Raw genomic sequence first — 21,110 nt, forward strand, 5'->3', positions numbered from 1 at the left:
ATAAGTCGGGCCAAGGAAACTAGATAAATTTTGTAAACACACTAGCTTGTTCTGTTGAAACAATGAATTAGCTAGATCAATTTAAATATTACATAATTTTCAATAGTCGTTTTTGTAAAACTGTAGAAGAAAAAACATAAATATATGTAAAAAGCAATTTTATGCTTCTTAAAACGTATGTTTTCACGAGTTCACGAGTTATGAATCGTTTAGAATGGCTGAATAAATTTTAATAAGATTAAATAATTGTGACAATTTAATTATATAGAAAAATGTTAAATAAAACTCGTGATGGAAAACAATGCTTTTATCGGTTTTGTACAACTAATTATGCAAATAATTAGAAAATAATATCTTTAGCTTAAAACGTGCGACATATAATATCGCCACTCGTTACTCGGAAGGCTAAAAATTAGTATCTTTATAATGGTTATATAAATTAAAATAAACCCTTCTATCAAAGTCTGGCATATCACGTATCAGAATCATCGCACTCTTCCACAAAATCGCTCGGAGGAGATGGAAATGCTGGCGGGGAAAAGTTCAGATATAAACTATCAGTGTATATGGCCAAACCAAATGAGAACAGCCACCTAGAAAAAATGAAGACATGAGGACAAAAAATAGACAATACGCTTGCGTCTTACCGTGATCACGGTTACTGTGAAGTAATTGGAATTGTAGATATAGGACTTGCAACCCTAAATATAATATGTACTTCTATATACAACGGTATATGGTTTAGTAATTTAATGTTAGATTCAATAGTACATACCAAGCGAGTCCCAACAAGAAATGCCTCATATAGAACCTTTGTTTTTGTCTGTACCATGGGTCCCATGGCCCACAGGGCACGGGCAGTTCGTTCATGTGGGGCTGACATCGAGCTGGTAAATATAACTTGATATAAAGAAAGAGCCATATACAAAAAAAAGTATATAAAAACAAGCATCCACATGCCACAAGATGGCGCTGTATGGATTAGTATAAGTTTAATAAAATTGTTTTAACTTCGGCTATATTTCCGATATTTCTTAAGATCTTAATGTTAAAAGATAATTACTTATGTTTTTGACAAACGCAAAAAGCGTGTAGATTAACGAGATTTGCGATACTTGGGTCGACTGTAATCGAACCTACTTAAATATATTAAAACTTACAAGGTTTTGTAGACAATTTTCTGCTCTGTGATATACTTGCAAATCCTTTGTGAATTGCTAATAATCTGGAACGCATTTTCCTGTTTTCATGACACTTGTCAGCCCCTAAGAGATATTTATAAAATTATGAAGTTTATTTTTTTCTTTTGTAATGTGCCAGATTTTTTTTACTTTATAAAGTGGTGAAGTCTTCTGTCAAATAAAAGCTAAATTTAAAATTATGATTTGCCTATATATTTTAACCGTCGCAACATAATATTTTTTACAAACGGTAATAAATAAAGATTTTTAAAATATCACTTATAATTACTATCGTAGGAGCTTGTTGCTTACATTGTTGCCCTATTAAATTGCTATAATAACTTATAAAACTGTGACTAGAATACAACACTACGGTTAAAAGACCAGTAAGTACCCTTACCACGTATTATGCAACGATAAAATAAAAATACTTTTCCTTCATGCCTTAATAATTTAATACTATTGTGTAAAGAATAGGTATGTGTGAAAAATAGTACCTTCTGTTATTTACTGTAAACTGGTGATAATAAGAGACTCCTGTCACGCTCAACATTGACCACATTTCTTCAATTAGGTCCTAACTGGTTATAAGAAAAATGCCTATATTATGTTCATACCCTTAGTTACTGATAATTTCTAATTAAAACGTCGTTTTCCAAGACATGTTGGCGGCTTGTATAAGCTGATTCATTGTATTTCAATTAGACCCAAAGATTTTTGAAATTAATTTTGTCAAAATGTCACGTTATTCAGATTGGTGGATAGTGCGTAGTTAACAGTATTTATTAAATCATTTATAAAAAATATATTAACGTTCAGAAAAGTCACAAGACAAATGAAACACTCATAGTTTCTAATTCTTTATTGTCTAACGCGAATTCATGAACGAGTCAATGAAAATAACTGAGTAGATATAATAATGAAACCCGCATGAAGAGAGATTCTCCTCATAATGAGTCTTTTACAAATACTTTTGAACTGTCGAAGATTATCACAGAAAATGTACTAACAGCGATGACGACAATGTAGAACATTAATGAAATTCGACGAATATTTATCTTTTTAATAATGAGGTCGAGAAAACTATTCCCAGTGATAAAAATACTTTTATATTTCGAGGGTGCATAATCGAATCCTTTTGTATAGGAGTTAAATAAAGCAAGACCTTAAAAGCGACGACTGTGAACAGTTCTATCGCTTCACATATTAACTTTATTCTAAATATATGGATGGATCATATTGAAGACCTAAATAAGTTAAACAGTTGATGCAATAATCCATGAAAACTACAAATACACCTCTGATATTCGCTTCATGAGATACAATCATGAAGACTTGAGACATTTTGATTTACAGAAAAAAATTCAGTAACATCTTTAGTTCTCAAGTTTCTTATTAATTTCCAGATGTTAATTGTCCAAATATTTTACTAATCTCATATATCTTGTAGTGTTTATAGTTTTCTTAGTTTACATTAATATTATAAAACTGTTATGGCTACATCTGGTTATCTGCTCTCTGGTTTTGGTTTCGGTGGTTTAAAACCCATGATCTTTTTCTTTTTCTTTTCCTTTCCGCTGCCGGATTGGAAGTTCTTCCAACTGTCTACTCGGTTCTGTCTGGATTCCTGCAATAAAGTTATATTTTACATATATAAGGGAATCTTTTGGTCTTTTAGTTAAAGATAAGTCATGAATCTTGTTCTCGTGTTAATGTATAACATAATAACATCGTTTAATGACACTTTCAGACATAATATCGGATTATGTATATATATATAAATATATATAAAAGTCGCAATAGGTTTTTATAGATATCAAACTAATTCAGAATATTAATTGCAAATATCTAACACAATAATTAATTTGTTCTCTATTATAGTAGCTACTATCTAATGTCTTACTTCAAAGTTTTTAGCCCATTCCTTTTCAAGAGACATCTGTTCTTCTTGTTCTATTTCGGCTTCTCTCTTGCGTTTCCTCTCTTCCATATCTCTTGTTTCAAGATGTTGTCTTTTCCGTTCCATGTCCGCGAACAGCTGCAACAAATAATACATGATATTTATTGGGTAAAATTTTATTAGTGACAATTATTTAAACATAATTTGAATTTTAATTTATTAAAATTTATAAAATATAGCAAAAATTATTTTTTTCGTATATGATGGTAGGCTCAAAAATATTAATTGTCCCTGTAAAAATCTTGTTGACCCAGTTAAAACTTCCATAGTATATTCAACTTATTAATAGGTACTTGAATAGTAATTAAGAAAGTTTACACAAAACTTTTTATTCAAATCTTAACAGATAACAATAATTCCTTTTAAATCAAACACTTTCAGTGTCCTAGGATTATATTTTTTGGTTTACTTTGTGGTAGTTGGGCAAATGAAATGGCTTATTTGGAATAAGTGATATAGTAAAAAGCTATAACAAAAGATTATGTAGGACTTTCAGGGAATAACCGGCAAAACTATGAGTTTGGTGCAAATTAATATTATTATTGTAAGGAGTAAATTTACAGAGTAACACTAATTCAGTTTCTCAGCAATTCTGAAGTCAATCTCTATTTCTGGTGAGTGATACAGCCTTTTGCAACAGTAGCATTGTTTATGATCAAGCAATAACGGTTGATCCTAAGGAATATTAAGTTAATACTACTAACTTATACCAAGTGACCAGCTAGCAGATATTTCAATCAAAGATGTGATCCAAAATAACAAAAATTCTGATAATTACTGTGACTATTGACTTAGACTATAAGTTAACACAAACATATATATGGTGCTCTTCTCTTGTTTTATGTTAAGTTATTGTTAAGGTCACAATTTAGAACATCTAAATGTCTTATCAAGTCTGACAACAAGTAGCAAAAGCATGGCCATAAAATTGAGAGATTTATTTTTTGGAAGCTGTAGAGGCATTTACAACAACAACCCTTTCTGATTTTTAAGTCCCAACTTAGGCTATTCATTCTAAAAACGCAAATCTGGTGGGGGAATATCTATGGATATATTTTAAAATGAGAAGTTTATGCTAGATTCACCATGTGTAATTGCTGTGATCTAGATATCAAATTATTATAACACATATACTTTTTATATTTCGTCTTTTTTACATCCAATATAGTCTTAAACATATTCAATTGCATGGTTGTAGTTTTGTGTATTTATTTTACTTAATTTTTTTAAGAGCTTATAATTTTTCGCAATATTAGTACATTTTACATAGAAGGAGATATTAAACAGAGTAATTTTAATGTTACTATAGGTGGTGATGGTTGTATTATATAAATAAATAGATAGATAGAATGTGTGCCTAAATTTATATTTAGATTGATATCAACCTTCATGGTCATGACATAAACTGAATGTTTGAACTTGTCTGGATCGTCTTCTGGTATTCCTTCTGCCAATCGGCCATCTTTCTTTAGCTTCTTACGCTTTTGTTCTATCTGAAAAATATATATTTTTTTTTTATAGCTAACAACATTTGTGTTTATTAATAATACAACATCAGGTTAATATTTTATTTATTTGATATTTGCTTGCATTATACAAGACTTACCATATGGTCAGTACGTTCTTTGGCCTCCTGGTATATATCGAGGCACTTTTTCCTTGTATCCTCATTTTCCAATGTTTTCCAAGCCCGGTTTATTATCTCAAACGCCTGTTGAGCCCTTTCCGAATCATCCTGTAAGGATAATTTATCATGTAGTAGTTAAAATAGCAAAAGTTACTTACAGAAACAAAATAATATTTTTACTAACAGATTAAATTTTTATATATATTTTTTATAAACTGTATACATTATTATAAATTAAAATCAAATTGTTGATGGGTGTTGTTTATGTAGAAGGTTGTGCTAACCTTCCGTCAATCCACCATTTCTTACCTATTACGGAGCAGCTCTGGTTGACCCATTGCTGAAGTTCGATCTGTGGATAAAAACGAAATGTTGACGGATATACCGTCTCAACGGAAATGGCTACGGGCTCCTTCAATATGGCTTACAACTAATTGTGTTTCATGGGTACAATTTATGAAATCGCTATTCTAAACAATGTCATATTCTTAATAGTTGATACCCCATAAAATCCTTATTTCATAATGTATAGACAATGTTATCCTAATTTAATTAATATTTTAGTAGTTTTTGAAATGCAGTGATATTACTATGATTAAATTATCTATTATTATATTTCGTAATAACTTTATATATAATTTAAAACTTACGATATTTTTGTCTGGATGTACAAGAATGGACAGTCTTCTGTATTTCTTCTTGATTTCATCAAGATTAGCTTCAGGATCCACTTGTAGAACTTCAAATGGATTCAAATTAAAATATGTAGACCCAGGTCTAAGCAATCTTTCAATTTGTTGTTTAGGAGTTAAAACAGAATCTCTTTTCTCTATTTCTTTAACCTAAAATATAAATATCACAAATAATACATAATAGTTACATAAAGTAGTTTTGTCATACACAATGTTAAAAATTATGTAATTCTTTAAAAGAAACGGTGTTCAGCCCATTAAAACACAAAACAGTGAAGTGAAAATCTTACCTCTGAATAGAAATCTTCAAAGGATTCTTTATTGTTGGATGCCGTCGACGACATGTCAAAATATATGTGAAAACTTAATAAAAGCTAAAAGTTATACACACAACACTGTTTACACTATCGCCTTTCCATTTCCAAAAGTCTTAGACCTTATTAGTACCACTAAAATGTCACAAAACCTTTTTATTTTTAACTGGAACAACTGTGGCTTCATATAAAATATGAATTATGATGAAAGAAAAGGCTGTAACAGACAACAGTGGCAGTTGGCACCAATATGCAACAGAGTAAAAAACTTTAAGAATTGCGATAGTAAAAATAAAAATTAAAAAACTGCATTTTAAAAAGAAATATCTTTCGATACCACTGCATGTTAAAATAATGCTAGAGTTAGGAATTAAAAATTTTATAGACAAATATTTTTACATATTAGGGGTAATGCGTTATTGCAAAATATCATTTGTATTACTATTAGTGAGAAATTAAAAATAATTGCTCTATAATACGTCTTAAAAGTTATTTAGTTTTTCATTTTTTATACAGTATATATCTCCTATGTTTGTATCTAATTGAATTTGTGTTGTTTAAGATCTACTAACTAAGTTCCTAATTCTGCTTTAGTCGAAGCTGTTCAATTTTATTACATTCATAAGTTAATCCTGGATCGTGTCTCCTCCATAATCCATTCAATACTACACTGCATTCAATACTACGGTATACGTCTTAGGACGGATGAAGGCCACATTTAAAACATTAAACAATCAACTAACCAAAGGCTTATAACGACTCGTATCCAAAGCCGTAAAAATTAAAAACATTTACAAAAAAAAAAATACCAACCAACCAACTTAAAAGTTAAAAGTTATCACAAATGTAAATAAGATAAGACAGGTTATTATACTTAGTAATTACCACTATTTAAGTATTTAACTATTTAGTCTTTACTGCAAAGTGGTAGGTAGCAGATTACTCAGTAGCAAGTCAAGCTAGCTGACGGAAACAGATTTGTGATTTAGGAATCGTGAAGAGATCTACCTAAAAGGTAAATTAATATCTCATTGCTATCAATACTTATTTAGAGTGGATATGTGAAATATTATTTATTATTCGATTAGTGAATAAGTACTAAATATTTAATTGTACTTTTCGCCGCTGATTTATTTTAGTAAAATTGATAAGGACTATTTTTTCTAGAATAATCGGTTAAGATAAACAAAAAACCTTGCCGGCTTAATGATAAATAAAGGTTATTGACATATGCTCTAATTATAAGCCTATTTACGTAATATATATTTTATTGTTTAAAGAAAGAATATTCACATGTTTAATTTCTAGAGGCAAACAAGATAAAATTTTAATTTTTTAGCGTACTTTTAGTAAGAACTTATTTTGAAGTTTCAATATAGGTATGTGAATATGCATCAACATATTATTTCTTTAAACCTGTTTTTAAAAAATACAATAAAAACTATAGAAATGAGGTAGTACTTTCAGTAATTGTCAGATCAATAACAACACTTCTTATTTATTTCGCTAATATATTAAGGTTTAGGAAGAATACAGAATTGTATGTAGATATAATGGATACTTGGGTATTGGGTGTATGATTGTTGCAATGGAAATATGCTTGTAAACAAAGTTTCATATAATCTTAAGGGTGTGGATACAATATAAGATGACTTCGCTTAATATATACATATTTAAATACATATTTATAAGATACATATTTAAATGAAGCATGTAATTTTGTGTTGAGTATATTACAAAACACACAATAAAATTTAGATTTATTATAATGTCAAGAAATTAACTCACACAGGTATCATGTTCACAAATAAAGTTGTTATTGTCACTGGTGCTAGTTCTGGAATTGGGGAGGAAACTGCAGTTGAGTTTTCAAAACAAGCTGCTACTGTTGTTATAACAGGGAGAAACAAGGAAAAACTAGAAAAAGTTTTTTCAAGGTGTCAAGATGTTTCTCCGCTTAAGATGAAACCTTTACTAATAATTGCTGATTTAAATAATGAACATGATGTGGAGACTATAATTAAAACACAATATGTAATTTTAAGAAGATTGATGTTTTGGTCAACAATGCTGGTGTTTTGGAAGCTGGTACTATAGAAAATACTTCACTAGAGCAATATGACAGAGTTATGAATACAAATGTTCGCAGTCAATATCATTTGACAATGCTGGCCGTTCCGCATCTTATAAAAACTAAAGGGAACATTGTGAATGTTTCCAGTGTAACTGGAATGAGGTCATTTCCTAATTGTCTCGCCTACTGCATGTCTAAAGCTGCATTGGATCAATTCACTAGATGCATTGCTCTCGAGCTAGCACCAAAGGGAGTAAGGGTCAATGCTGTAAATCCTGGTGTTATAAGAACAGGCCTACACAAGAAAGGGGGTATGAGTGAAGAGGAATATGAGGCGTTTTTGAATAAGTGTGCACAAACACATGCTCTGGGTAGACCTGGTGAAGCAAGTGAAGTTTCAGCAGTGATTGCTTTTCTGGCTGGTGATGGAGCAAGCAACATAACCGGAGCCTCACTGCCTATTGATGGTGGTCGTCATGCGATGTGTCCAAGATAATTTTTGCGTTTGATTCATTCATTCGTTCATTCAATTAATACTCATTTAATAAATTTATACCCTACAATACTTATTTTGGCAATATAATGTATTTTAAAATGTGTGTTTCATTTTATTAATATTTAGGTGCTGGTCAGATGATTAAAAAGTTTGTATTTTTATTCAGAATTATTCCAGTATAGACATAAATAAGGAGTTAACATATTGAGACGTTTTTGGAATAAAAATTAAAACCAATTTTTTTAACAAGTTACAGATACAGCATAACGTCTCTAAATATGTGAAAACCCATTTGTAAGATTTCAAAAGGATATTGATAAATGATGTTAAATGTTAAGGGATTATTGCTACGACTGTAGTACTAGTATATTTTATTATACATATGAATATAACAAAGTATTAAGTTAAAACATTAACAAATTTATTTCTCATATAACACATAGAACAAATGATTCGTAATAAACTATTGGTTAACAGAACGTGGAGTTTAGTAGTCAGTGTCGTGATTTGTTTTTTCACAGTCGAATTACTTTTTTATTTCCATTTTAAGTACAATTTGGTTATTTTGTACTCCGACGCAAAAAGATTGGTTTTACAAGTTTGAAGTCGGTGTCTGTCTGTGTTTGTGTGTGAGTGAGTCAATGTACATTTGTCTGTAGCTCTCCATCGGAACTACCGAAATCGGTAGGGATTTTTTCATTTGAATGTCAGTTTTGTTGCTGTAGTACTAAACTATGTGGTGGCTATAAAATAATTAATAAAAAAAATCATATTTTATACATTAATAGTGCAACTAAAAGTTTCAATGAGATTGATAATGCCAATCATAAATGTTCTGAAACTTGATAAAATTATTTATGTTGTGGTTGCCATATTCTGCCATGCCATGCGATATTAAAAAACTCTAAAATTATTTCTTTTTAAAACAGGACAATGTTTACCGGGAAAGTCGTTATTATAACTGGAGCGAGTTCCGGAATCGGGGCCGAAACAGCTTTGGAATTTTCAAAACTAAATGCAATCTTAGTTCTAACAGGGAGAAATGAAGAAAATTTATCCAAAGTCAGTCTGAAATGTGAGGAAATGTCCCCTAGCAAACTAAAACCTCTGAAAATTGTTGCTGATTTAACCAACGAAAATGATGTAGAAAATATAATTAAGAGCACAGTAAACAAGTTTAAGAGGATAGATGTTCTAGTAAACAACGCTGGAGTTTTAGCATCAGGTTCTATAGAAACAACATCATTAGACCAATATGATTTCATTATGAACACAAACGTACGCGCCCCGTACCAACTAACTATGCTCGCTGTACCATATTTGGTCAAGACTAAAGGGAATATTGTTAATGTATCCAGTGTTGCGGGGTTGAGATCTTTTCCAAATATAGTTGCATATTGCACTTCTAAAGCAGCATTAGATCAGTTTACAAGATGCGTATGTCTTGAACTGGCGCCTAAAGGTGTGAGAGTCAATGCTGTTAATCCTGGTGTGATTGAAACCGGAATCCATTTAAAAGGAGCAATGAATGAAGAAGAGTATAAGGCCTATTTGGTTAAATGTAAAGACACTCACGCTTTGGGCAGGAGTGGTAATGTTAAAGAGGTTTCCTCTGTTATAGCCTTTTTGGCTAGCGACGCTGCCAGCAATATCACTGGTGCTACTTTGCCTGTTGATGGAGGCCGACACGCTATGTGCCCACGTTGATTTTTGAAACAAAAAATATTAATATCTTGTTATTGCAATAATATTTAATATTAAAAAAGTGATGTTTTATTACTGTTTCTTATTTATGGTATATATTCTTGGACATATTCAAGATAATAAAACCTAAGTTCTTTCAATTAGTTGTATACCTATATGATAATATCCCAGATTGAAATATCTGTCTTCAAATAGTAATACCCTTTAAGGTATTTTTAAACTTGCATGCATACAGGTCCTAACATACTATATCTATTTTACTGTGTTTAAAATATCATGCAAAAAAGTTAATACAAAATGTTATGGCATTTATCTTTTCATTTGCTATGATATATAAGGTTTTGTTCGCAAGATTTTTTTTGTGATTGATTTGTTCTTCTGCCATCATCGATATTAATTATGCTAAAAAAACAAGCACGAATAACAATTATAGAAGGCAGTATTGATGTAATCCATCAATAATTGAAGTAACATTTTATTCATCTTAATGGGCTGCTTATCAGGTGAAAGATCGTTCAATATCTAACATAAAACGCATGTTCTTTCTTTCAATCAGAATATACACTTTGGTAAAGTGTGCCATAAAAAAAGCATGACGGTTGCATAATATAACAATTTCTTAGACAATGCTTCACTGAATAGGCGATCTAATAATTTAATACAAAGGTACCATGTCTATTCAAACGCTCGGTTCTTCTTAATCGTCTTCGGAGAGTGACATCCTGCATCGCATTATTTAAAATAAATAAATTAGTTAAAGAAAACTTATTCGGACTCTCCTATTCCGAAACTTGTTTAAAATAACAACAATGTTACATCTAATATTAACTGCCATAACGAATCACATAACTTTAGCTTGATATTTGAATAGGACCTAAAAAAAATCGCTTGAAATTTCTATATAAAACTTAAAGGGATTGTTTTGAGTGAATGATATAAAGATCTATAAAAATTTTGATCATAAAACTGTTATTTAAACTTAAATCTACTACTTTGACACCCATTTAGACGTAATCTTTGCCTATAAGACATTGTGCTAAAACTGGTTGCTTTCTATCAATCATCAATCATATACGTAGTTTAAAACAAAGTCACTCGCCGCGTCTGTCTGTCTGTCTGTCTGTTCGCGATAAACGGAAAAGCTACTGCACCGATTATCAGTTATCACCACTCGATAGCGTGATTCTCGAGGAAGGTTTTAGTATTTTATATGTTAAGTCTTTGTATTTAATTGTGTACGTTGCAATATTTGTCGTGAAAATATGAGCCGTTTGAGAGCTTTTAACAAAAACGCTGCCTAAAGTCTTTGAGGTATAACGAAATAAAATATGGTGGAATTGTGTATCTTATATAGGTCTCCAGAAAAGTCCGCGGTGGCATATGTCTATACCTTAAGGATAATATACAATATCCAATTTACAACTTTTAAAAATTGGCATTCCTAAAGCGTTTATTGGAAGGTATTTACAAAAATACGATATTAAGTCTTTTAAAGATAAATTAATTCGTTTTCAGGCCTACATCAGTATCTGTAAATTACTTTTTAAATCATTTAAACGGGGCGTAAAATTTGAAATTTATCATAATATAATTTTAATAATTCTCAAAATTAAATAGGCTATTTTATATTTTTTGTAAAGAGCCCGTACGAAGCTGGGACTGGTACCTAGTTTTATATATTATAAACGTTACATATTTTGTCTATTTACATATAATTAAACTGTACTTATTGACACATGTGTTTTTGAATTGGTGGAATTAACAATATTTAACTTCTAACACGAGTGAAGTGTATCCTATATAACAATTGAAGAATTAAAATTCATATAAATACACTGTTGATTTCGTAAAAAGTTTTTAAATTTAAACTATTTCTCATCAAACAGGACGATGTTCTCCGGAAAAGTTGTACTTATCACTGGAGCGAGTTCGGGAATCGGTGCTGAAACAGCATTGGAATTTTCCAAACTAAATGCTAGCTTGGTTCTGACTGGCAGGAATGAAAAAAATTTGTCCAAAGTCAGTCTTGATTGTAAGAACATCTCTCCAAATAAATTAAAACCTTTAGAAATTGTAGCTGATCTCACCCAAGAAAAAGATGTAGAAAAAATAATAAACATCACAATAAATCATTTCAATAAAATTGACGTTTTAGTAAATAATGCTGGAGTATTGTCTTATGGTAGTATAGAAACAACGTCTTTAGATCAATATGACCTTATAATGAACACAAACGTTCGGGCTCCATATCATTTGACTATGATTGCTGCACCATATTTGATTAAAAGCAAAGGCAATATTATAAATGTGTCAAGTTTGGCGGGATTGCGAGCTTTTCCCAGTACACTCGCCTATTGTACTTCTAAGGCAGCATTAGATCAGTTTACAAGATGCGTATGTCTTGAACTGGCGCCGAAAGGTGTGAGAGTCAATGCTGTTAATCCTGGTGTGATTGAAACCGGAATTCATTTAAAAGGAGCAATGACTGACAAAGAGTATGAAGCTTATCTCATCAGATGTAAAGAGACTCATGCATTGGGAAGAACTGGCAATGTTAAAGAGGTATCGAATGTTATAGTATTTTTGGCTAGCGACGCTGCAAGTAATATTACTGGTGCTACAATCCCTGTTGATGGAGGCCGACATGCTATGTGTCCTCGATAATTTCAAATAAAATTGGATAATCTTTCATCTTAACTATTTTTGATGTGTTTACATTTATAGTTATCAAGTTATGCCTAAACTTTGTAACGCTATTATTGTTATCACTTAAATTTAAAAAATAAAAATGAATTCCAATAAGGTGTAATTGTTTTGAATTTAAGTTATTTCATGGTAATAAAGTTAGATGCAATAGGTGCTAGTTTGAGGTTCATGTTTGTTTTTATAAAATAAATGCTAACATGTTTTATGATCGATCTTAATTGTTTTTGCTTCCCAGTTGTTATTAATAATTTCATAATGTTTTAATATAACATTTTTAATTAAATACTAATTTTAAACATACAATCCTGAAGCATAGACTAGAAGGATAGATTATTATGATTAAAGATTGAACTCGTTGGAAGCAAAATTACTTTATCACTTTAAATTCGGAAATTACACTATGACATTATATTCGGAAATTTAAAGAAAAAACTGAAGTATTTTAGTAATAAGTACTCTTTATATTATCCTTTTAACAATTAACTTTAGCAATGCATTTCAAATCAAGGACTGGTGACTTTGTTTCCCATGATGGAAGAGTAAGCAGAAGAAGCAGAACAGCCTCCAATCTCAAAGACAATTTTAGCTGAGCCTATTCCTGCTTCGACGATACGAGTTCCAGCACACACTTCGAGAGCAGCTGGTAATGTTGATAGGGATAAATTGATTCTGGCAATCTGAAAACATGCATGCAAACATATTAGAATTATACATATTAATAAAAAACTAGTATGCAAGATTAATATGACATTTCAGCTAATATTGAAGCTAATGTGATCTAAGACTATCGCGGGTATTCATTTAAATGAAACTAATATTTTCGGATTACTACGAGATGTGATTTTTTCTGTTCGTGATCACGGTTGCTGCAAAGTAACCGAAACATCGGGAGTATGTAGTTTTAAAAATAATAAAATAGAGCTTAGTAATCGTAGTAACAGTAAATATTAGTCTCTTTTAATATTGAGGCTTTTTAGTCACTTACTAAGAGTCCACTTTGAACAACGAACACTGCCCCTTTGAGTTCAGTTCTGACAGCCACACCGCCCAGGCAAGTTCCTGTTGTCAAAATACCTGCAGAGTTCTGAGTGCAACCTTGCATTTCTGCCAAAGCAGAAATTGTGTATTCTGTTGCATTAGCAGACAATTCTTTTAGTTGATCAATCATATCTCTTATCTCCTTAATACGTTCATCAGCACAAGCCTTTGATTTGGTTACGATGCCGCTAAATAAATCTTCGGCCTCTTGGCGATGGTTCTGTAAAAAAAAAACTATTTTAGTAATTGATGTCTTAGTAGGAATTGGTGGTTAAAAAGTAAAGGAGATGATTGTGAAAACAAATACAGATTTTGGTCTCATTGTGGTTCACTTGTTTCTCCAGGTCTTTGCTAGTAATTAGGCACCTTTTGCCATGTTTATTTATAAGTCTCGATTCACACACACGTGCGCAATAACTACCTACTTGTAGATATATAGGAGCATTCCTAGCGTACTATAGGTAATAATACTATGTACTCACATCAATACATTCTCGTACTCCAGCTCCAGCCCCCGTGAATCTGTCTGTAACACTTTTAATGGACGCTCTAACACGGCTCCTATATTTTTCAACGTTTTTAACTAATTGTTCACCGAATTGTGTTCCCATATCTTGAAGACCGGTTGAAAATTTAGAAACTGCATCAATAGCCTGTTGGATGGAACCCCTTAAACTTGTGATCAGCTCTTGGATAAGGGACCTGTAAGGAGGTACACGAAATATTAAGTTAAGGTTTTCCTCCTTTTTTCTAATTAAATACCTAAATTTCAAGTTTTACTTCGTATTAGCATAAAAATCGACGTCACGACGTTGTCGAACCAGTAGTGCTGTACCCGATGGGCTTCCAAGACAATAGGAAACCTAAAACATGATTATCATTATACATACACAAAGTTGACAATTGATAAAAATTACAGTAATGAAGAGGGAAATTATTGAAAAAACTAGTGACATAATTATTGAATTAAAATTTCACTAAAAACTATAATTTAATACTGCTGGAAGCAATTAATAAGGTACTTATTAATTATTACCTCATTTTGGGGTTAACAATAGACTTACCGAAACAATGAAAGTCACGATCAAAATTAATTTCATTTTGAACAAGTAGGTATAGGTACGTTAACGATAACCGTGTTCACTATGAGAACCTCTATAGAAAACTATGATTTTATAGAATAGTATTGCAAAACTCATTCTTTACATTGTAGCTTCAAAACAACTGGCATTATCTTATCTCATTTATGGGATTTTAGGAGTAAATAGTTAGTAAATACTACAGCGTGAAAGATTAACAATAAGTATTCTTATTTGAAAACAAACTAAATTAGGGTTTCCCATACCATTTATACCAGATTTCATCTTTAAACTGAATATGACAGTAGTAGTTCGAGTTCAGGACAGTTATATGACCACTACTACGGGCTTTTTTAAAAATATTAGTAGCTTTTAATGATGAATCTTAAACCTTTAATGGTTGAAAGTTCAAAGACATCCCAGATTCATGACATTTTAATAGTAAAAAAACAACAATTTTGTTATATGTAGAGACTATCAATAGTAAGACAGCCAGTCGAAACGATAATGTAATTTTTTTTAACGTTTTTCAGTAGGGAGACAAAATCTACTGTTGTTTTATGTAACATTTATTTACCTCTCTACAAATATTATTTTTGAAACTAAAATTTGTTTAAAAAATGTCGTAGTTTCCTAACGGGTAAAGCCTTAATATAATAATATATAAGTTATAGTAATAACATCACTGTTCTAAATAATAATATATCTACATTGGCACTTAAAAGTAAAGTTTTATGAACAGAAAAATCAGGTTAACGGTCTATTAAGTACAATGAAGGATAAACATCTTAAAACTTTTATTTGTTTTCAGTAAAATGCTCTGAAAACCTACATTTTAATAAATGTTGTAATTGTTTGTCAAAATTAGATAAAGAGTTAGACGTTATTACTTATTGTAATATAGAAGTATTACAGCTGCTTACGCAAAGGATGCCATTGGGCTTTTCGATGGGAAAGTTAGTATTTTTTTCGTGAATTTTTGCAACTATTATGGTTCTGACCAAAGTTAGAGTATTGAGAGTTTTGTATTGTATTCAGTATGATTCGTTTCTAATCAAACCTGTAATTATTCTTATGGTGAACTGTTTTATAAATTGAAGATCGTTGGGTAAAGGTGAAACATTTTTTGTCGGAACATTAGAGACAGTTAAACATTCCTAAGATCATGAGAAAGTGGTATCATCGTTAAGAACACCGGCAGAAAATAATGAAATGAATGCATTGTTCCTTGCTGAGGTGTGTACGTGAACGGTAGCGACTATATCAAGAAGTGGGATAAAACAATAACAAAAGCTGTGTTTAGCTTGGAACAACAACGGAAGCTATCTAAGCTAAGGATTTGATTAGATCTGCAGTTCTGATTTGGGTTTAACAAAAAAGGACGTTATGAAATTTCCTTACTCGGACTTGGGATAGCAAAGACATGTCTGGCTAAGAATGGTTTCATGTTAATGATGTTATTAGATGATTTATTAAGGTGTTATTTATTATATTTTATATTTTATGCATGTGTTTCAACTGACCCAATGCACTGTTTCAATCGACCCTGGTGTGGGGACGGATTAAATAAATTATCTTTTTATAATTTGATTTGACACATAAAAAACTATGCAGTGGTCTCAAATAACAGACCATGAAAAGATAAATGTGTTTTAATGTAGTTTATGACTATCTTCTCTTGCTAAACCAATCCAGATGCTATGGGCAATAAACGATAAAAAGTTTCAGCCGTACTCGGTCTCCCTTAAGCACTGTGTTACGTAAGAACACACGATGACTGAACGTATCTTTATTAATTTAAACAACTCGCAGATTCGTGTTAAATATATACTTATATATTTATTACTCAGACAAGTCATATGCAAATAGGCTGCTGTTTCATTATTTTACTTCGTTTCAATAGTTACAAATCAACAATTGCTGATAGGTTCATAATATCCATTCATAATCCAAAAGAACTCATATTTAAATAACAAATAATTAATAATAGGTGTCGTCGTGATCTGTCAGTTATGTTATAAACAAGGTCGTATCCAAATAATATACCGGAGTTATTTATTTGTATTAATTTACGCCTAGACTATATATAAAGCAATAACATACGTACTGCATATACTATTTGGTTGACATCAGGCTCTTATTATTTTAGAGACTATTGTTTTGAGGGCTTTTCGTTGAAGTTACTTTAAATAGTATATTTCAATCTGCTTATATCAATATTTACACTTAGTTTACATTGTTTTACAGTCTTGGTATTTTTTTAAATCATTGCAAAGTATGGAAGGAAAGTTTTTACGTACATATCTAAAAAGAGTCTTGATTTATGACACAAAAATACATGTACACTCAAGGAGTAAAAAAGGCATAAACGCAAACTCTGTTCAAATAATAAGAACGTGTCTGATTTTTTTTTTTTTTTACGTAATAACAAGAAAGAAGTATTGTACAGTTTTACTATAGTAATGAGAGAAATATAAAGATACATACATAAATTGTACCTGAAAACGTAGGATATTGAAAGTATACCTACATCAGATTTACGACAAATCATTTTTGTCTCCATTTTACCGCCGCACACGCTTTCAAGTCACGCATAAAACTGTAATTTTAAAATAACAATTGAGTAAGATACGTCATAAAAATTAATTTTATTGTTTGTTTTTGCAATATGCCTTTTATTGTACTGTCCACATGTATAATACTTCAAAATGTTATGTAAGTGCTTTACAAAGTGGTTTTCGTTTATACTATGATCTATTTAAAGATATATGTATGACAGTATAAGCACTAAATAATATATGACAGTTATTTTTTTATGTTTTGACAACATCTAAGTAAAGTGAGGGTTTATACACATGTTCTAAGGACACACAGTCCGTTCCGCTAAGCCGTCCCTTTATTGGAGCATGACAACTATTGGCTCGAAACAGTTATAGTTTTCAGTATATTTATAATTAAATCAATAATAACGTTTCTCCATAACATGGTGCTTTAACTGTTACGCTGTAATGTGTCATGGTGACGGTGAGTATTGGTTAAATGTTTGCCTCTCGAAAGATATTTTAAAGTAACATTGTATGTGAAGTAAAAGCAAATTTTTCTAAAAAAAACACTATTGCCTTTATCTGTTGGAAACATACTTCTATATTGTCTTTAATTCCATAACAAATAGGTTTCATATTTTCTTAGTATTTTTTTAAGTTTTACGAGTTTTTTTGTTACGTATAACTCAAAAAGTTTTTTTAGATAGTAATTTAGTAAAGTTAGTTACTCGCATTCATAAAATTACAGATAAAAAATATGGTATCGGTTATTTATGATTTCAATCATTTGTGGTACGACCTTGATTTCGAGATCGGATAAGAATCATGTTTTCAATTTTAAAATTAAAAATAAATCAGTGCCTTATGTATTGAAATAAGTCGATGTTTTGTTTTTTAAGCGTTTTATATTTTTTCATATCATATCCTAGACTTTAAGATATTCTTGTAATGAAAATCATTTCAAAGCAATAACTCATCATTATGTAATAGCAATAGAATAGAAGATTAATTATTTACAATAATTTTATCACCGTCACGTAATCTTTGTTACTTTGTTATTTTGTCACAGTTGTTCGTTTTTATTTAAATTTGAATTAAAGTAGCATAATTTGTTTAAGGGTCTAAAACAAATGTATTTTAAATCATATACCCACAATCAATAAAAAATTGTTACCTTTTTTTCAGGTTAAATTTTTATTTTACGGTGACTTTGCTTTGACCTATATAAATAAAATTATTTGTTCACCTAGTAATCTTATAAACTGAAACTATGTGTGCGTTAATTAAATTGTACTCATTTGTTTGTGTGCGTGTGTATTTGTGACTAGTGTTAACTAAAATAGACAAATGAATAAATCGGTGAACACTTGCCTTTATTCCTTAGTGTTTTCAATGTTTATGTACCTACCCACCTACTTATTGTTTTAAACCTATTTATTAGAAAGCTCATACAAATAAGTTTAATTTTATAAGTGGACAAGTTCGAAAATATAGATTATTAATCTTTTTTTAAACTAAGAATGAGAATTTCTTCTATAACAACAATTTTCTAAACGTAGAACAACAACACCATAATAAATAAAAAAACCACTTAAACAATATCAATTCCGTTTAGCAATTTAGCAATAAGTCGGCTATTCTGTACATCCTTTGTCAGCGATAAAAAGGGGTTGGGAGGTCATTCTGCATCATTATCGTGTCACATGACATCCAAGACTGAAGGATGATTGTTGTTTGAATCTTACGTAATATTGTTCCAGCCTTGCATCGAGGTTCATATATGTTAGCTCTTATTAGCATTTAACTTTAAAAAATATAATTTAACTTGAAATATTGTCGACGGTTATAATTAAAATAAATTTATTCTAATAGATTATCGGAATTTTTTTTTTGTATTGATGACTTATCATATTTACTTCCTTATGTTCTAAGGGAAAGTGCTCAATTAAGAATATATTGCGGAATAACAATAAATTATGTATTTTATTACTGCCAATGATTATCCTTAAAAGTTATCTCAGATTGTTCTTGTTTATAACAAAATCTTATACGGAATTGATATGAAAAAAACAATTAATTTGTCTTTGTAAATTTACTTTATATAAGAGTTCCTTTTATCATTAAATATCCGGATGTATGCAGAATTCTTGACCTTATTGACACAAACACCCAGACTAACAAAATGTAACACAAAGTCTATGACGTATAAATATATTTACACTTATTTAAAAAAAAAAAAAAACGATACCAAGGAATTACGTAATCTCATTACGAAGTCGACATTTATATTCAGAGTTCAATTGTTTTCGATTAAAATTCTCAAAGGTAACCGAAATCATTACGAACATAATAAAATTCTGACAACAAAAGAGCAATGTAAACGAGAATCGTAATTAGACAATCGAGGCAATCCACTATCGACCTAGGTTCCATAGCACACATTGTTTGATAACGTTCAATTAATAAATAAAACATTATATTCACGTGGGCTCATTTAGGGTTCCGTGCGCTTATTATAAGTGCTGCCCGTTCCTATTAAGGAATAATTATATCTACGTCAGAAAAACGGTGTTTCTCCTTCAATAACCTTCGTTATTAATGTGTAAAAAACTGTTAATCCTGCGTACGTAGTGTGACGATGTTAACTTAGAATAAGCATAGCGTAGTTGTAACAAATAGAAGTAATAATTTATTATAATTACAAAGCGTTAAATGTAATGTCAATAATTAATTGAACTTTAATTAAAAAGAGAAAATTGAATAGGGTTTGCTTAAAAGTAGATCCCAACTTGGTTTCGATTTCAACATAAGACTTAGTGACGCTACTTTTATGTATATGAAAAAAAAAACAGAATAGTTTATTAAAAAAAATAAAAAAAGTGACATAGTTAAGTTATATTTATAAAAATAATCTTTCTTATACTTTTTTGCTCTAAACGTTGGTTGGTTAAGAAACAATTTAATTTATTTACAGTCTTTGCCAACATCCTTTCTTACTAAATATATTAAACATACATTTTATTGTTGGTATCAAATCTTAAGTAAACCGTTTGTTAAATCATAAATTTTCGAACTGAATTATTGAATTCTCGAACATTCTATGACGAGTTGAACATAAAAAAACATAGTTCATTAACCACTATTGAAGATTTTCTGTACACATTTAAGACATTTAATGTAAACCGGAATATTAATCTGTGGTTCATAACATTTTAAGACGCCATCTATTTGAATAGTAAATGTCAAAAGGTCATTGAGCTAATCTTGAGTTGTTATATCGAGTCTATTTACGTTGGCTTATTATCAATTGAGAATACGGGGGTTAGCACAGGATAGATCTATTTATAGTTAGATATAACCTATAATTATAATTCACTTGCGAGATAACTGACTGTACCTATTAGGTACTGTCCTTTAAAATTTAAATAATGAATATCAAATGTTTTCATTAATACGAAATAGCTTTAAATATCTGCATGTTTTATGCCTTGAAGTGACAATAAAACAGAATTGCGTGCAGAAACTACTTCTTTATAAAGAAATCAAAAGAACTTTTTCTGAATATATTTCTCTAAGGGGATTTTATTGATTAACGATTTAAAGAAAATAGAAATCAGGTTGTGATGTCAATGAAATTAATTGCAATGATAAACGGTTTTATATTAATAATGATCATGAATAGAAAAGTAATGATTT

The 21,110-nt window shown here is 30.3% G+C and overlaps 6 protein-coding genes across 8 annotated transcripts in view; 3 read left to right on the forward strand and 3 right to left on the reverse strand.

The window, feature by feature from the left end:
* Positions 1 to 292: 292 nt before the first annotated feature.
* On the reverse strand, positions 293 to 1,312 carry LOC116766894 (uncharacterized). The gene is made up of 3 exons (XM_032657031.2): positions 1,161 to 1,312; positions 776 to 887; positions 293 to 593 (listed from the first exon to the last, which is right to left on the reverse strand). The coding sequence occupies exons 1-3, from the start codon at positions 1,234 to 1,236 to the stop codon at positions 473 to 475; spliced, it is 309 nt and encodes a 102-aa protein (XP_032512922.1). The 5' UTR covers positions 1,237 to 1,312; the 3' UTR covers positions 293 to 472.
* Positions 1,313 to 2,028: 716 nt separating this feature from the next.
* LOC116766704 (dnaJ homolog subfamily C member 8) lies at positions 2,029 to 5,995 on the reverse strand. Its single transcript, XM_032656753.2, has 6 exons — positions 5,751 to 5,995; positions 5,419 to 5,610; positions 4,748 to 4,876; positions 4,527 to 4,634; positions 3,085 to 3,219; positions 2,029 to 2,808 (listed from the first exon to the last, which is right to left on the reverse strand). The coding sequence occupies exons 1-6, from the start codon at positions 5,802 to 5,804 to the stop codon at positions 2,689 to 2,691; spliced, it is 738 nt and encodes a 245-aa protein (XP_032512644.1). The 5' UTR covers positions 5,805 to 5,995; the 3' UTR covers positions 2,029 to 2,688.
* A 653-nt stretch (positions 5,996 to 6,648) lies between these two features.
* Positions 6,649 to 12,850, forward strand: LOC116766702 (3-oxoacyl-[acyl-carrier-protein] reductase FabG-like). The gene is made up of 2 exons (XM_032656750.2): positions 6,649 to 6,789; positions 11,935 to 12,850. Exon 2 carries the CDS (start codon positions 11,939 to 11,941, stop codon positions 12,710 to 12,712), a length of 774 nt encoding a protein of 257 aa, XP_032512641.2. The 5' UTR covers positions 6,649 to 6,789; positions 11,935 to 11,938; the 3' UTR covers positions 12,713 to 12,850.
* Positions 6,650 to 8,443, forward strand: LOC116766701 (meso-2,3-butanediol dehydrogenase-like). The gene is given in 3 exon segments (XM_032656749.2): positions 6,650 to 6,789; positions 7,567 to 7,797; positions 7,800 to 8,443. Coding segments are annotated over 2 exon segments (771 nt in total). The 5' UTR covers positions 6,650 to 6,789; positions 7,567 to 7,571; the 3' UTR covers positions 8,345 to 8,443.
* LOC116766703 (3-oxoacyl-[acyl-carrier-protein] reductase FabG-like) lies at positions 6,650 to 10,120 on the forward strand. The gene is made up of 2 exons (XM_032656752.2): positions 6,650 to 6,789; positions 9,274 to 10,120. Exon 2 carries the CDS (start codon positions 9,278 to 9,280, stop codon positions 10,049 to 10,051), a length of 774 nt encoding a protein of 257 aa, XP_032512643.2. The 5' UTR covers positions 6,650 to 6,789; positions 9,274 to 9,277; the 3' UTR covers positions 10,052 to 10,120.
* A 355-nt stretch (positions 12,851 to 13,205) lies between the features above and the next one.
* Positions 13,206 to 21,110, reverse strand: part of LOC116766700 (uncharacterized) — an 80,377-nt gene continuing 72,472 nt past the window's right edge. The window contains exons 1-5 of one of the 3 annotated variants that reach the window (XM_061521632.1): positions 17,402 to 17,449; positions 14,573 to 14,655; positions 14,275 to 14,494; positions 13,740 to 14,012; positions 13,206 to 13,431 (exon numbers count right to left, since the gene is read on the reverse strand). In XM_061521632.1, the coding sequence (XP_061377616.1) occupies positions 13,258 to 13,431; positions 13,740 to 14,012; positions 14,275 to 14,494; positions 14,573 to 14,655; positions 17,402 to 17,434 (783 nt within the window). In that variant the 5' untranslated portion in view covers positions 17,435 to 17,449 and the 3' untranslated portion in view covers positions 13,206 to 13,257. Of the gene's footprint in view, positions 13,432 to 13,739; positions 14,013 to 14,274; positions 14,495 to 14,572; positions 14,656 to 14,856; positions 15,017 to 17,401; positions 17,450 to 21,110 lie in introns of those variants that run through there. The other 2 variants (XM_032656748.2, XM_061521633.1) reach the window with 2 other exon arrangements.

The sequence above is a fragment of the Danaus plexippus genome, chromosome 10 (assembly GCF_018135715.1).
Source record: "Danaus plexippus chromosome 10, MEX_DaPlex, whole genome shotgun sequence".
NCBI classification, from domain to species: domain Eukaryota; kingdom Metazoa; phylum Arthropoda; class Insecta; order Lepidoptera; family Nymphalidae; genus Danaus; species Danaus plexippus.

What these genes read in the sequence shown, in the direction of transcription:
- LOC116766894 (XM_032657031.2), bottom strand. Translation starts at nt 1,236, where the DNA reads ATGCGTTCCAGATTATTAGCAATTCACAAAGGATTTGCAAGTATATCA. An exon ending in AAAATTGTCTACAAAACCTT is followed by an intron (nt 888 to 1,160) that starts GTAAGTTTTAAT and finishes TATATTTACCAG; the next exon opens with CTCGATGTCAGCCCCACATG. An exon ending in TTCTTGTTGGGACTCGCTTG is followed by an intron (nt 594 to 775) that starts GTATGTACTATT and finishes CATTTTTTCTAG; the next exon opens with GTGGCTGTTCTCATTTGGTT.
- LOC116766704 (XM_032656753.2), bottom strand. Translation starts at nt 5,804, where the DNA reads ATGTCGTCGACGGCATCCAACAATAAAGAATCCTTTGAAGATTTCTAT. An exon ending in TACATCCAGACAAAAATATC is followed by an intron (nt 4,877 to 5,418) that starts GTAAGTTTTAAA and finishes TTATCCTTACAG; the next exon opens with GATGATTCGGAAAGGGCTCA. An exon ending in AATGGGCTAAAAACTTTGAA is followed by an intron (nt 2,809 to 3,084) that starts GTAAGACATTAG and finishes ACTTTATTGCAG; the next exon opens with GAATCCAGACAGAACCGAGT.
- LOC116766703 (XM_032656752.2), top strand. Translation starts at nt 9,278, where the DNA reads ATGTTTACCGGGAAAGTCGTTATTATAACTGGAGCGAGTTCCGGAATC.
- LOC116766702 (XM_032656750.2), top strand. Translation starts at nt 11,939, where the DNA reads ATGTTCTCCGGAAAAGTTGTACTTATCACTGGAGCGAGTTCGGGAATC.